The 14,458-nt window shown below is 37.7% G+C and overlaps 1 protein-coding gene across 6 annotated transcripts in view; it reads left to right on the plus strand.

Annotated features, from left to right (window-relative positions):
• Positions 1-14,458, plus strand: part of LOC101862824 (protein split ends) — a 61,802-nt gene that overhangs the window by 37,364 nt on the left and 9,980 nt on the right. For 4 of the 6 annotated variants that reach the window (XM_035971618.1, XM_035971619.1, XM_035971622.1 and 1 more), the window contains 10 exons: positions 68-1,087; positions 4,195-4,453; positions 5,447-5,588; positions 6,774-6,853; positions 8,430-8,470; positions 9,554-9,582; positions 10,452-10,623; positions 11,598-11,648; positions 12,677-12,833; positions 13,751-13,803. In XM_035971618.1, coding sequence (XP_035827511.1) covers positions 68-1,087; positions 4,195-4,453; positions 5,447-5,588; positions 6,774-6,853; positions 8,430-8,470; positions 9,554-9,582; positions 10,452-10,623; positions 11,598-11,648; positions 12,677-12,833; positions 13,751-13,803 — 2,004 coding nt within the window. The remainder of the gene's footprint in view (positions 1-67; positions 1,088-4,194; positions 4,454-5,446; positions 5,589-6,773; positions 6,854-8,429; positions 8,471-9,553; positions 9,583-10,451; positions 10,624-11,597; positions 11,649-12,676; positions 12,834-13,750; positions 13,804-14,458) is intronic. The other 2 variants (XM_035971620.1, XM_035971621.1) reach the window with 2 other exon arrangements.

Here is a 14,458-nt window from a genome sequence, read left to right on the forward strand (position 1 = left end):
CTCTTTCCAGTCTGTAACGGTCAAGAATAGACTAACATAGAGCTGTTTTTTTTCTCTCTCTCTCCAGTCTGCAACGGTCAAGAACAGGCTGAAGCTATTCGAGCAGGGCTCGGACCAGGACGCCAACATGTCCGGCCGCCCTGCCGTGGCCAACAAGCCTGTGGCCCCTGTGCTACAGATGTTCAAAAAGAGGCAGGACGAAGCTGCAGCTGGCGGTGGGGCGGAGTCTGGTGATCAAAGCCCCGCCCAGTCTGCTAATACAACTTCTAACAAACCTCCTATACTAGCCAAAGGAAGCACTTTGGGAGGAGGAGCAGGGGCTACAGCTCCGAAGACTCCTCCCAAATGGGGCTTGGCAGCTGCGGGTCAGCAGAAGTCTGACGTGAACCAAAACGTGGTGCCCGCTCAAGCTGTGAATAAAACTGGCAATAAGGCTGCTGGCTCTTCTGCAACACATCAAAATCCGACTAAAGTCACGAACAATGGGGTGGCTAAGTTTGGCGCGGCCACCAACAACGGAATTTCGAAAGTGACGCTAAAACCTGCTGTCGGTGGGTCTTCTTCTTTATCATCATCGTCTTCGTCGTCGTCAACATCGGCATCATCTACTCCTGCACCTTTGTCGTCATCCTCAGCCGTTTCAAGTCTACGGCCAACAACTCCTCCAAAACCAGGACCTAAAAGTCCTGGGTCTTCCGCAAACGAAGCAGCCTCCAAGACGAATAAGTCTCCAGGGGTGGGCGTGGCTCTGAAACCCCCAAGTTTTCCCAAACCCCAAGTTACAAACAAAAGTTCCACTTCCTCATCCACGTCGTCGTCCTCCTCTACGACGGCACAGAGTCCCACAGAAAGTCGTGTTCCTCCTCTCCCTACGTCACCCTCACAAAAGTCGTCTGCCGCTTCCAATGATGGCGACACTCCAGACAGTTCATCCGCTATAGACCAGAGAAGGCCTTCGAAGTTCGCTGCTCTACGCCAGGGGTTTGAAGCTAACAACAGCAGCAGCAGCAGCTCCTCTTCCACCAAACCAACTGTTTCTTCCCAGAATGCCACAAAGGGTGTTGCTGCAGATAATCATGTAAAGCAGGTTTGTTCTATCTGTCGGTCTGTTTTTGTGTCTTGTCTATTTGCTTGCCTGTTTTTTTGTTTTTTTTTTGGGGGGGGGTTTGTTTTGTTTTACCCACTGTTTCTCTCCTTCTTTCCCTCCTTATCTTGTCTCACCATCTTTATCTGTCCATATGCCCATTATTCTCCCACTGTTTCTCTTTTTCTTTCTTTCTTGACCTGTCTCATTTTGTTTCTCTTAGTCAATTTTTCCTCTTTCTCTCCTTTTTTCTTCTTCTTTTGTCTGTCTTTGAACATGTCTTCCTCCCCGTTTCGCTCCTTCTTTTTCATATATATATATATATAATTTATATACATGTATATATAAAATATAATTTATGTAAATATAAATACATAAGTGTGTGTGTGTGTGTGTATGTCCCTGCCGGTCAATATCAGTCATATGAAAGACATCTGAAAACTGAGTTGGCATTATTTTCGAAAACTATCACCTTTCCCCTACAATTTAAAACAAGAATGAAGTAAATATGATGACAATATTTGACGAAAATACAGAACTTTTAAGTGTTCGGGGTGAGGAAACACGAAAAGGAAAAAATGGCCTTCGAAGTTTAGCAACATGTTTCCATAGCAATGGGGGTCTTAAAATTGAGATAGAGACTTGAAATTTAGCAGTTATCTGGGCTATACCACTACAAGGTAACATACAGAAGTAGAAAACTATTCATTTACAGAGAAAAAAAACTTATGGACGTAACAAAAATTTTAATGAGAATGGACCACGTCAAATGCATCAAAATATTAGCATTATACTAGGTACCAGACACTAAATTTTCAAAGTAGCTGTATGTCAAATTCATCTGTTTCATATGAAAGGCCCATGTCCTGAGAATTTTTGTTCCGTACTTTTACCTCTCAGTCAAAGTTTAAGAGAATGGCAGTTCTTTCAATTTAACATCTATATAATAAAATATTACTGAAGTCGTTGACTGGCTGCAACCCCATGTTTAACAGATAGTAAAAGAGTACCAAGTGCACCAAACATTTCTACATTAAAAGAGTACAGTCACTATAACATAGGGGAGAAATGAAGCCTAATATTTTTGAGGACTGTGAGATCATTACAAATCAGTATTTTATTGCCTCAAACACGATGATCTGTCGTTATTTCAATAAAAACACCGAGCGATGTCTCGGCCGGCATCGCACCAGCCTTCACAATGAGCGAGCCGACTCAATACTGTGGTATACTGAGGGCTCCCGGTAGTTTCGCAGAAGGATTCATGCAAAATAATTCCAAGCCGATGACTTTATTCTTATAGAAAAAAACTGACCTTTCTGTTGGTACCTTTTTTAGCCGGTATTTTACACATTTCGTGTTAAAAAGCATCTTTGAAAACGTAGACTCTTTTTTTTTCAAGGTTTTCTATCTAAACGCCAAAGGCCAAAAATAATATCCACAGGAAACCACGCTCAAAGCTTTAGATCTCTTTGTTTGTCCTGGCTCAAACAATTACAATATAGTTGAATTATCTGTTTTCTTCTGAACTGCGTTTTTCCACGTGAAGTTGCCCTTTCTTTCTTGTTCCAAAGTCATTCTTGAGGATGACTCCATGAGACCTTGGCCATAGTGTTAGCGTCATTTATAGATGAAACCTGTGTGGCTGTTTTTATACCCACTCGCTGTAAGTCACACATGGTCAAAATGTTAAGATAACGACCAAAATGATACTTGATCTCAGTGGCATTCCTTCTTTGATGGCCTTTGGACATGATGTCAAATGGTTTTTAAAAATGCCAACAAATCACATAGTTATAAGCATCTTTTTCAAATCGTTGTGGTGTGACTGACATGGAACCAGAAGTGTTTTTGATTAACTCAGATGTATATTAAATTACCTAAGAACCGCTTCTGTGGCCAGCTGACAACATCTTTGAAAATGTATGATTATATGAGCTTACAATTTATTTATATCCATTAAGAGACATTTGCTGGGGTATGGTAAATGCAGATATAATGTACTCGTCACACACACACACACACACACACACACACACACACACACACACACACACACACACACACACACACACACACACAGACACACTCGCGCGCGCGCTCTCTCTCTCTCTCTCTCTCTCTCTCTCTCTCTCTCTCTCTCTCTCTCTCTCTCTCTCTCTATCGATCTATCTATCTTTTTTTTCTTTCTTTCTCTTTCTCTCCCCCTCTCTCTCTCTCACTTTCTCTCTCTCTCACTTTCACTCTCTCTCTCTCTTTCTCTCTCTCCCTCTCTCTCTCTCACACACACACACACACACACACACACACACACACACACACACACACACACACACATACATACACATACATACATACACACACACTTACATTACACAGATGCACACACGCAAATAAATAGTCGTTGGACAGATATACAAAATGACATTTTTCTCGCACACGTAAAATGACTGAATCGCTTGTGTTGACGACGGCCCCAATGATGTTTTACAGTTTTCATACCTGTTGGTTCTAACTTTTTAAAAATAATAAGATTTTTACATTTATCAGGGCGGATGGTTGGAGGGCGCCCCTGTTAGGTCCTACTTCTTTACTTTCCCTCTGCTGTTTCTGTCTGTCTGTTTTACTTTTTCCCAGCACTAAATGACCGTTATTGTGTAGATGTGCTTCTCTTAATCAAACGCACAAAAAACATCTAACAGGGTACCCAACTATAGGCAGGGAAAGATCTTCGTCAGTTTTTCAGTGTTTGAATTTGAGTGCTTAACCAGCTGCTTGCACTGTGTGCTTCCCGGGAAGCTGAGACTGATTCGGAGTGTTTTGTGGTCTGCTGGGGTAATAATAATAATCATATAATGTAAAACGTACTGAGTTTGCTGTTGGGCGGAGATATGCGCTCTACACATGTTATTATTATTATTATTACATTTTGTATTATTATTTAATTATTATTATTGTTATTATTATTATTATTATTATTATTATTATTATTATTATTTATTATTATTATTATTATTATTTATTATTATTATTATTATTATTTATTATTATTTATTATTATTATTATTTATTATTATTATTTATTATTATTATTATTGTGATTCCCACAGCCTCTAAGTTTGCCAAGTTCGCCCACATCCAAGGACTCCAGTATTACCTTACGGAACAATTCGACCAACTCTGATGCCGCGAAACAGCAGCGTACCAGCAGCATCATTGTTGAGAGGAGGAAGGACGGCAAAAGGTTTAAGAAAGTCAAGCTAAGGGAATTGCCTCCCGAGGAGAAAGTGGTGGACAAACCTGAGGTGCCTACTGATGTAGATCTGAGTGCAATACAGGGGCATTACCAGAGTGCCATCAAAGAGTTTCGTGAGTGGTTTTACGTCAGTTTTTTTCCTTTTTAAAAAAAATTGATCTTTCTGCTTTTTCTGAAAATTGATTTTTCTGATTTTTAAAAAAGATTTGTCTTTCTGATTTTTCTCAAATTTGATTTTTCTGATTTTTCTCAAATTTGATTTTTCTGAAGTTCAGTATTTCTTTTTGCTTGTTGTTGCTTTTGTTGTGCTTTTTAAAAACTTAGTTTCACTTATTCATGGTTTCTTTCTGTGTCTCTGATAAATATGTGCCCTGGTTACAAACCTAGGGCGTCCGCTGATGCGGATTCGATCGAGTGAAAATATGGGAACGTGAAAATATGGGAACGTGAAAATATGGGAACGTTTTCAAGGAATTTAATGTTTTTGCATGTTTCTCTTTTTTTGATGGGGGGGGGGGGGGGGGGGGGGGGGTGCTACTTAATTAATTTTTTTTTTAAGGTTTTTGATTTTTGTCAGTTAGTGTTTTTTCTTCTTACTTGAATGTTTTGGAGAACCTGATAGTAGCATTGAGAATTGTTTTGTTTGGGTTTTTTTCATTTCTCACGTTCAGATGTTTAGAGCATTTCTATATTACCTCAGTCATCTGGCTAGTAAGGATTCCAAATATAATCTTCGTCTGTTGTGTATGATGGTCACTTACTGTAGAGGAGAAAAAGGCTTGTCTTAGACTGGTGGATGTTTTTGACAGTGTCAATACAATAGAAAAGGCTGGTAGGGGAAAATGAAAAGTGGTCATAATTTATACAAGTAGTTTTCTTGGACAAGTGGCTGTTAGAATAGGCTTGACTGTAACTGAACTGTCATTTACACAAAGTAGTCTCATTTTGATATTTGGCAGTGCCTTGTTGCAGGAAAAATTGTCTCAATCTTGTGAGATATACAAATGAAAACTTTAAGCGTAATTAGCATGAAAAAAAAAATGTGATGCACTTATCTCCAAAATGCTGTGATCAAAAGTGCTGAAGTCTCCGTCTCCCTGTTTCAGAGAAAGAGTCAGATGCCGCCAATGCAGTCTCTCCTGATGAGGAAGATGATGCAGATATCTATGACGATTGTTTCTCAGTCGAGCATAGGATGTTACCCAGGAAGTCAACATTCAGGAAGCAGTCGGAACGCATTTCCCTCATGTGAGTACGCTGTTACATGGACACTTAACACTTTTCCTACCGGGAGCCGCATTTTGCAGCTCGCGGACGTTGCCTCGCTGGACTGAGGGCAGCAAAATACGGCTTGAGGGCTTGCTTTCTATTCCAATCCAGTAATAAAAAGGCACAGAATTTTCGGCCCATCCATGTTTTCGAAATAATAGAATAGACTTCCTGTTAGAATATATAGTGCTCACTGACAGACGATTTTTAGTTTCTTCAAAACGTAAAAATGAAAAGAAAAGTGCTCCCCTGACTTCAGTATATGTCTCATATTTTCACTTTTATAATAGGTACACACACATAACTTTCAGCATTTCTTAGCATTACTTGAGGCAACCTATCTGGGAAGTTTGAATGATGCTGTTGTTGTCCTTTTTTAGTTATGACATTTCAAAGCTGGAAAATTGTTGATTTCATATGACACCTTCAATATTTCATAATCAGTTTTTAAAAAACCAACTAATATAATTGAAATTAGTCTTCAATATTTTACCACCATCTGATAGATTATTTTTTAACCTTCAGTTGATGGGCCATATGATATGGTTTGTGTGTTTAGTTGGATGTTTTGACATTTTCCTTTGGTGAGGTAGGGGCGCAAAAATAGGTCAGGAAAAGCCATGGGCCAGTGGTGGATTTTGGCCTGGTAAGAAAAGAGTTAAATGGAGACATTCTTGAAGTCACAATTTTTAAATTTTGAGAAATCGTAAATGAAAAGTTTACAGACTTACAATGTTGCTTTCTAAATCAGTAAAACTTTTTGCGTAAAATTAATTGTCCTCTTGCCCGTATACATTATAACTTCCCACCACAGGACAAGCTCAGCCCATAGATACCACCCACTGCAAGTGATCAGATGTGAAGTGGTTTACAACAATCAATGAAATTTGAAAGAATTCTTATTCGAGATTACTATCCTTTGAAATTCACTTAATTAGTCATTTGTTTGCTGAAGAGCACACTTTTTTTTGTCGTCCAAAGGGGTGTGCAATAAGCCAAATACCACTGTGTTACTCTATACTTTAAAAGAGATCTGTTCAGTTAATGATAGTTAATGAGTTTTGCAACAGTTTAACATTGTAAGCTTATCTTGATGCAAGCTTTCTGTGGACGATTCACCAATGTCTATATCTCTGCTTCAATCGGTTTCAATTGTGTCCACAGTCCAGAGATGGGTCCTGAGGAAGAGGGACTTGAAGAAGACGATGGGCTTGTGTATGATGATGGGATGACGCCCATGCCAGGTTTGTTTTGACAAATAATTATCTTCTAGAGGATAAGCTCTTTTTCTTTAGCAAATTGCTTCCAGCGGCTCGCGATCGGAACTGCTGTGCTAGTGAGCCAATGGCAGCAGCTCGGGCACATTCCTTTACGACGACTTCGACATCAAATTACTTTTGGGCAAAGGTCTCTTATATCAGGATTTGATTCATTAGATGAAGAACTATCAAAATAGGCTCACTTGCTTTGATTTAAGGACAAATTAGTGACGTTTTTGTAATTTTTAGATTTAGTACCAAAAAAGGGGCCCTGGCAGAATTGGTTTACCTGCCTCGGAGATAAAAAGTTAGGGGATAATAAGGAGGCCCTTTGAGCTCCAGTGGAGTTTTACCCCTCGTAGAGTAGATGAACATATTCTTCCATAAATATATTTTTAAACGAAGAGAGTTAATAATTATGTTATTCTAGAAATATATTGTTATATATGAGACGAGATGAATATATTATTCCATGAATATATTTTTATATTTGCTCAAACGTAGGGTACATGTATATCTATATTGCTTTTACCATCACTTCCCTTTTTTTTCGTCTTTTTAAAATTACTTTCTTCTTCTTTTTTTTTCTTTTTTGCACCAAATCCACCAAATGGTCTCAAAGTTAAAACATTTTTGGGGTTTCTTGTGGAAATCTCATACTCGAATGAAAAACAAATTAAACGGAAAATATTAATAAGGGCCAGGAGTGCTGGACACTTTTTCTTTCCATTTTATGTTAAGTTTGCATATATATATTCAAGGCCAGGTCTGATTATGATAAGGATCGTTCAAGTTTATCACTTTCTACACATAAGGATACTGCAATATAAATGGTGTGATGTTCAATCTCAAACTTGCTACTTTTTTTTCTTGTTGAATGTAGGCTACCTTGTTTTAATTACCTGCATATTAGTTTGCTTCTTTAATAGCATTTTTTCTATTTCTATCGTTGTTACCGCACAATTTATCAAGGTGCGGTGGAATCGGCCTCTCATCTATTTTGAGTCATTTAGAGTTATTGGTATCATCTTAAAGCTTGTTCATCTGTTTTGCTTTGGATGAACAAAATATCCATTTATCTTGAAGTTAAGATATATACGAATGAAGGAGGTGGGGTCACCTGGTTTCAGAGGTAAAATTAGGGAGAAAAGACCAAAAGATTAGTTATTTCCTTAGCTGGAGATTCTATGGAAACTGAAACATTTTTTGTGCCTTTAATCAACGTTTTTCAGTAAAATTCACACAAAAATGTATACTTAAATGGGCATGAAAGGTAAGCCAAAAAACACAAAATCGATAAAAATTCATAAACCTGCTGAAAAATGCCAGTTTCTTCACTTTGATTATTTTGACGAGCACCTGATTTTGCCTCACTGCTTCACATATAAGTTGGTAAATGAAACATTTTCACCATAATGCCTTCGGTCACAATGCCTTCGGTCTGATTCTTGCAAACTGACTTATTTATGCTTTTTTTGTCCCTTTTTTTGTTCGTTTTTGATAAAAGCTGCTGCAATAGCTTCCTCCATTGTTATCCCTTTTGTTTCTTTTTTTTTTCCAGGAGAGGATATTTATGATGATGCCATGACCGTGAAGCCACCGGTAAGTAATTTGCTGAAACTGGCGAGAAAGAAAGGTCTAGAAAGGTAAAACTAAAGAAAAACTAAATCCCCAAACCGTTGAAATTTATTTATTAATTTCCATACTCCTGTATTGTCAAAGTGTAATCTGAGTTGTAGGTGAACTTTGATGGTTTACTCTTTTGTTTAGCTTGATCAGTATGCAAAAACTGTCATTGTAATTATTCTTTTGTGTAGCTTGATCAGTATGCAAAAACTGTCATTGTAATTATTCTTTTGTGTAGCTTGATCAGTATGCAAAAACTGTCATTGTAATTATTCTTTTGTGTAGCTTGATCAGTATGCAAAAACTGTCATTGTAATTATTCTTTTGTTTAGCTTGATCAGTATGCAAAAACTGTCATTGTAATTATTCTTTTGTTTAGCTTGATCAGTATGCAAAAACTGTCATTGTAATTATTCTTTTGTTTAGCTTGATCAGTATGCAAAAACTGTCATTGTGATTATTCTTTTGTTTAGCTTGATCAGTATGCAAAAACTGTCATTGTAATTATTCTTTTGTTTAGCTTGATCAGTATGCAAAAACTGTCATTGTAATTATTCTTTTGTGTAGCTTGATCAGTATGCAAAAACTGTCATTGTAATTATTCTTTTGTGTAGCTTGAACAGTATGCAAAAACAGTCATTGTGATTGTTCTTGGTGCAAAAATATCATTGTAATTTTGCCTTATTTTTAATTGCCTATTTGATTCCAATATTGTCTTTCATTTTTTATGCCAACTCTTTTCTTTTTGATAAGTTTTTACGCAATGTCAACCTTTTTGAATATTCATAAAAGTTGTGTACCATTGCAGATTGAAGCTCGTTTAGTTTATTAATTACTCTAGCAGTAAGTAAGCTCCGGGCGATCATTTGTTAATTATTTAGTGATGTTTACAGTCTGATGATCCGCACTTCCCACAAGTTGTAAAATTCTCAGTATCATTTCCATTGGTAGTAGGTGTAAAGTTGGTGTGCAGATTATTATTTTTTTTTTAGGCATGTTTTCTGAAGCAGGGTTTTGAGAATGTCTAATGCCTTTGTTTCTTCTTGTGTCTGTGTATAGGATGAGGATGACGGAGATGTTTATGAAGAGTAAGTACATGTCTACAGGAGTGTGCCTTGTGTCCCTATACTCTTATCATGTTTGTTGCTGATCTGTCTTCCAATGATGCATTTTAAGCTTTCCTAAAGTTACACGGTTTATTAGTGCGGATGAGTTTCATTGAAAATATTGAAACTTCAACCTGAAATTTGGCACACAAGTCCCAACCAATATGGACTGTGGATCTATGTAAGGATTTTGACTTATCTTTAAAAATAAAAAAGTGAGCTCAAAGTCAATGGACCCCTGATAGTCAGTTGACAAAACTTTAGGGTATATGTTAGAAAAAATTGAATATTTCCACAAGTTACCAATATTTCCCAGTTTCCTCACATAGATCCCCAGAATAGATCTTAAAGCACACATACGCCAAATGTGAAGCTTCTAGCTTCAGCAGTTTTTGAAAGCTCCTTCTGCCAAGGAGGTCACATATGTGAAAAAACAAATTTTGAGAAATACAGGAATTTTTTAATGGATTTTTTGTTCAATACGCAATTTTCAAATACCTTTCTAGATCATTTAGGGTGTTTTTACAACAGTTTTGTCATTGTGACCAGGTAGAACAGATGTCGAAGATTTTTTTTCTGCAAAAAAAACAACAAAATCGATGTTTTAACAAATTTTATCGATATTCTGTGGGATCACCGACCCGGGCCTTCCCTTAATGACCTTCTTAGTGTCGATGCATTTCATCGTATTCAAATAAACTGTTATCTTTGTACTAGGGCTCTTTAACAGAAGGCTCAGTTGTATAGTGTGTAATTTCTGCTGACGACATTGTAGACACAAGAAATTAACATCTTTTGGATTAGATGGACATTGTGTCTTCAGTGATGTTTCATTTCTTTCTTTTTTTCAGTGAGGAGAGTCTTGCTTTGGCAAAGGTTGTAATTCAAGAAGAAGAAGAGGAAGAGTCGGAACAAGACAGAAAGAAACGGCTGAAGAAAGAAGAGGAGGCAAGAAAAAAGGAAGAAAAGGAACGAAAAGAAAGAGAAAGGGAAGAAGAAAGGAAAAGAAAGAAAGAGGAAAAGGTATGTCTGAAAGAACAATTTAGTTTTAATGGAGACAATTTGAATGAGAGGGTTTACTGGAAGGGGTTTTCGACTTTAAAACATATCACTCCAGCCATAGATATTATCTGTTTCTGACTGGATTTCAAGATAATTGTTTATTTGTCATCATCATCATCAATGCCTTTCACCCCTGGCAGGGTATAGGCCACATACAAGCTCCTTCCATTTATTTCTGTTCTGAGCCATCCTTCCAAGCTCGTTCCAAGTGAGCTTCATTTCTCTCATGTCCCTTTCCACGCATCTCCTCCATGTTTCGCGTGGCCTACCCCTGCCTCGTGCTCCTTGTGGGTTCCACTGCAGTGACTGTCTTGTGATTATTTGTCATGGGGAAGAAAAAAACATCTAAAAGGTACACATTGATGCTTGTGTTAAACAAAATGGCTGTGATAAATTATCCTCAATCTGGGTTTGTTTTGACAGCAATGCTTTACATTTTTTTCCTTTCTTTTCTTGCCGCGAGTGTACAGGAATAGTGGTAGGGCATGTATTCTGTAATACTTTTGTGCGTGTGTGAAATATTGTCTTATTTTTTACTCTTGCCTAAACACACCGGTACATTAAGTTATGAACATTTTTAGCGTAATACCTTATTGGGTTGCGAGTGCTGTAAAACTCTTACTCTTGTCTTATTTCGAACTCTTATCTGAACACATAGGCAGGTACAGTAAGTTTTGAACATTTTTAACTTATGACTTTATTGTGTTGCAAGTGCTGTAACACTTTTAATCTTGTCTTTTTAAGAACTGTTATCCAAACACATGCGTACAGTAAGTTACAAAGAAATTTTAACGTATGACCTTATTGTGTTGCAAGTGCTGTAAAACTCTTACTCAGACTAAAAAGAGAAAAACAGAAAAGTGTTGTGTTTTAAGCCACCACGTGTGATATTTAAAGATGTGTGTGTGAAGCTGACATTTTTTTTCTTCAACCAGGAAAGGCAAAACAAAGAGAAGGAAGAAAAACGACTGAGAGACCGATTTAAGGTAAAGATTACATTTCTTGTATGTTTTTGATTTGCTACGTAAAAAGATAATTCAATAAAACAGTAACCTTTTTTTTCCTCCAGACAGTAAGTCTTGATGACCTCCCTTCTCTCTCAGTCTTCTTGTCACTTCTGACTTGTCTCCACCCCAGAATTACAAATTTGTTTTCTTCTTAGTACAAACTTTTGAGAAATTTGACGTGAAAAATTGTTTGTTTCACGTTTCAAGCTTTTTCTAATCCAATTCTTTGAATATCTTGATTACGATCCCAAATAATCTTATGATTTTGAAAGAGCATTTGGTTCTGACCTCAAGGTCTTAGTAACTCAAAATGGCCAAAAATGTAAGATAGAACAAAACAGGAATTCAAAATATGAGGCAGCGTGGTGAAATCAGGCGGTCGTCAAAATAGTGAAAGTCAAGAAATTGGCATTTTCCTGCTGGTTTGGGAGTTTTTTTATCGAATTTTTGTTTTTTGGTTCAACACCTTTCATGCCCATTAAAGAGCTCATTTCTGTGTGGATTTTTACTGAAAAACGTTGATTAAAGGCAGAAGAAATGTAAATTTTCTGTTTCCATAGACTCTCGAACTAAAGAAATAACTCAACTTTGGCGGCCATTTTCTCGCTAATTTTACCTCTGAAACCAGATGACCCTAACCTCCTTCAATCACACATATCTCGACTTCTACTCAACATAGGTGGACATTATTGTTCTCCCCAAACAAGGAAAATGGACAGGCCTGAGGATGATACCATCAACTCCATATGCCCAAAAATTGACGAGAGCCTGATTCCACCACGTTGTGCCAAAATTCTAAATTAAGAAATGACATGAAAAGATACATAAACTTGCACGGATAGTTTTCTCCATGACAGAGATTGTCTTTTGAAGGAAAATCTGACTCAGCAATAGGCATTTCTAAAGCTTCTGAGCTCATCTCTTCCAGTGTCAATGAATGTGGAGCCATCTGAGGCAAAGTATCACATTAACAAAACACAAGAAATATGGTTGTGTCACTTTCTCAGCTGACAGGTGATGAGATATCTGTGGGAGAGGGCGTCATCATGCAGGATGCAAAGGGCAAAGGTGACAACCTGACGGTCAAGAAGGGTCAGATGGTCAACATCATTCGCATGGACCAGAACCCCGTCAACAAATGGCTGGTCAAGATAGAAAACACAAGTGAGTGGATCAGAGGCACAGAACTTTCACTTTTTGTTTTTACTTTACTGTTTCCTTCCTCCAGTACCATGTATGGTTAGATTTGGAAGGTAAGTGCTATTTTGGTGGAGGCTAGCTTCTATATGTTATTCTGTTGGAGGACCTTTTCGATGCCACACCGCCAAGTTTTTCGTGGTCTACCCCTGCCTTTGTAGCCTGATTCTCTTACATTTTAGGCTCATGTGGCTGGTTTTTCGTGTAACATTTCCATTCTGTTTAGTTTCCTCCTTTCTTTGATTTTTAGATTAACCTCTAAGCAGCTTCCTGAGCCCGTCGTTACTTCACCACAGCCCTGTTTGCCAGGAAATTTTGCTTTCAAAATAAAGTTAACCGTACTTTTGATACTGTTTTTCCCTTGCATGGTTTGTAATCTTTCTCAAGTATCAGCCCTTTATGTGCGGGGTCTTTATTATCAAGTGTATCCATCTTTCTGCTGGGATGTTATTTCCTCACTCGGCCTGGGTTGGACCTGACAGGCAAGGTCAAAGCAGCCTGCCTCCAAAGGATCTAAACTGTGTCAGTTGTGGTGTAAAACATTACAAGTACAAATACATAATATGGTCTTTTATGCTTGTCTGTCATTTTATCGAGTTCTGTCTGTATGTATACGTTTTTGTGTGTCGGCTGAACTGTTTTCAATTCCTCGTATTACGTTGTTGTGTTAAAATCATGCAAGCCTTCTATGGATGGGAAAATGGCAATGAAACGTCACTGTTACCCTTCACTTTTATTTAAAATACTGCTGCTAAGCTAGAGTGGTTTATTTACATTTTAAACTTTGTATAATTTTCTCTTACCTTTGGAAAGTGGGAGAGAGTTCCCTTAAAAAAATATTAATGTCTGCTTACATTTATAACCCATCTGTTTTTGATCCTCAGTAGGCTATGTAGACAGCTCCATTATCGAAGTGAACGCTGCCAACATTAAACAAGTGAGTATACTTCTTAATCAAATTGCTTTTTCACCTTGGCATGTGTGTCTATGTGGCGACGAACGCATTTGTGAGAATGAGTACATGTGTGATATTGCTGTTATGATTCTATTGTTTTAAGCTTCCCTCCAGGAATGATGTGCCCACCTGCTTGCAGTAATCTGGATTTTAAAAGATTTCTGTTTTGCAGCAGGATGCAATAGATAGGTTTGTTGGCATAACTGTTGGTTTGTTGACATTACTGTTTCTTACTTTTTGTATGTCTTAGAGTTTGGTATCAGCATCTGTAATGTAGTGGTTAGGCACTTTACTGTTATCCACGGACCACGTTATTTTTTATTCAAATTGAAGAAGTCATTTATCAAGTGTCTCTGTGCGTCTGCTTGGACGTTGTATCCCTCTCAGCTTGGGTGGCCTCGACACATAGGGTCAAAGCATCCCGTCTTCAACATGATCTAAATTGAGTTGATGAGGGTGTAAAACATCTACTGTTACATGTTGCATCAAAGATTTTTTGGCGTGATTCCTATAACATAAGTCACTCTGCAGCTGGGTTCACTGTATAAGACGTTTTCATACTTCTAGTCATTTCAGTCCTCAGCACCCAAAAAGAGACTTTAGTCTGCTCCATCTCATATGTAGGCCTATAGTAACA

This window comes from Aplysia californica, unplaced genomic scaffold, assembly GCF_000002075.1.
Source record: "Aplysia californica isolate F4 #8 unplaced genomic scaffold, AplCal3.0 scaffold00472, whole genome shotgun sequence".
NCBI lineage: Eukaryota > Metazoa > Mollusca > Gastropoda > Aplysiida > Aplysiidae > Aplysia > Aplysia californica.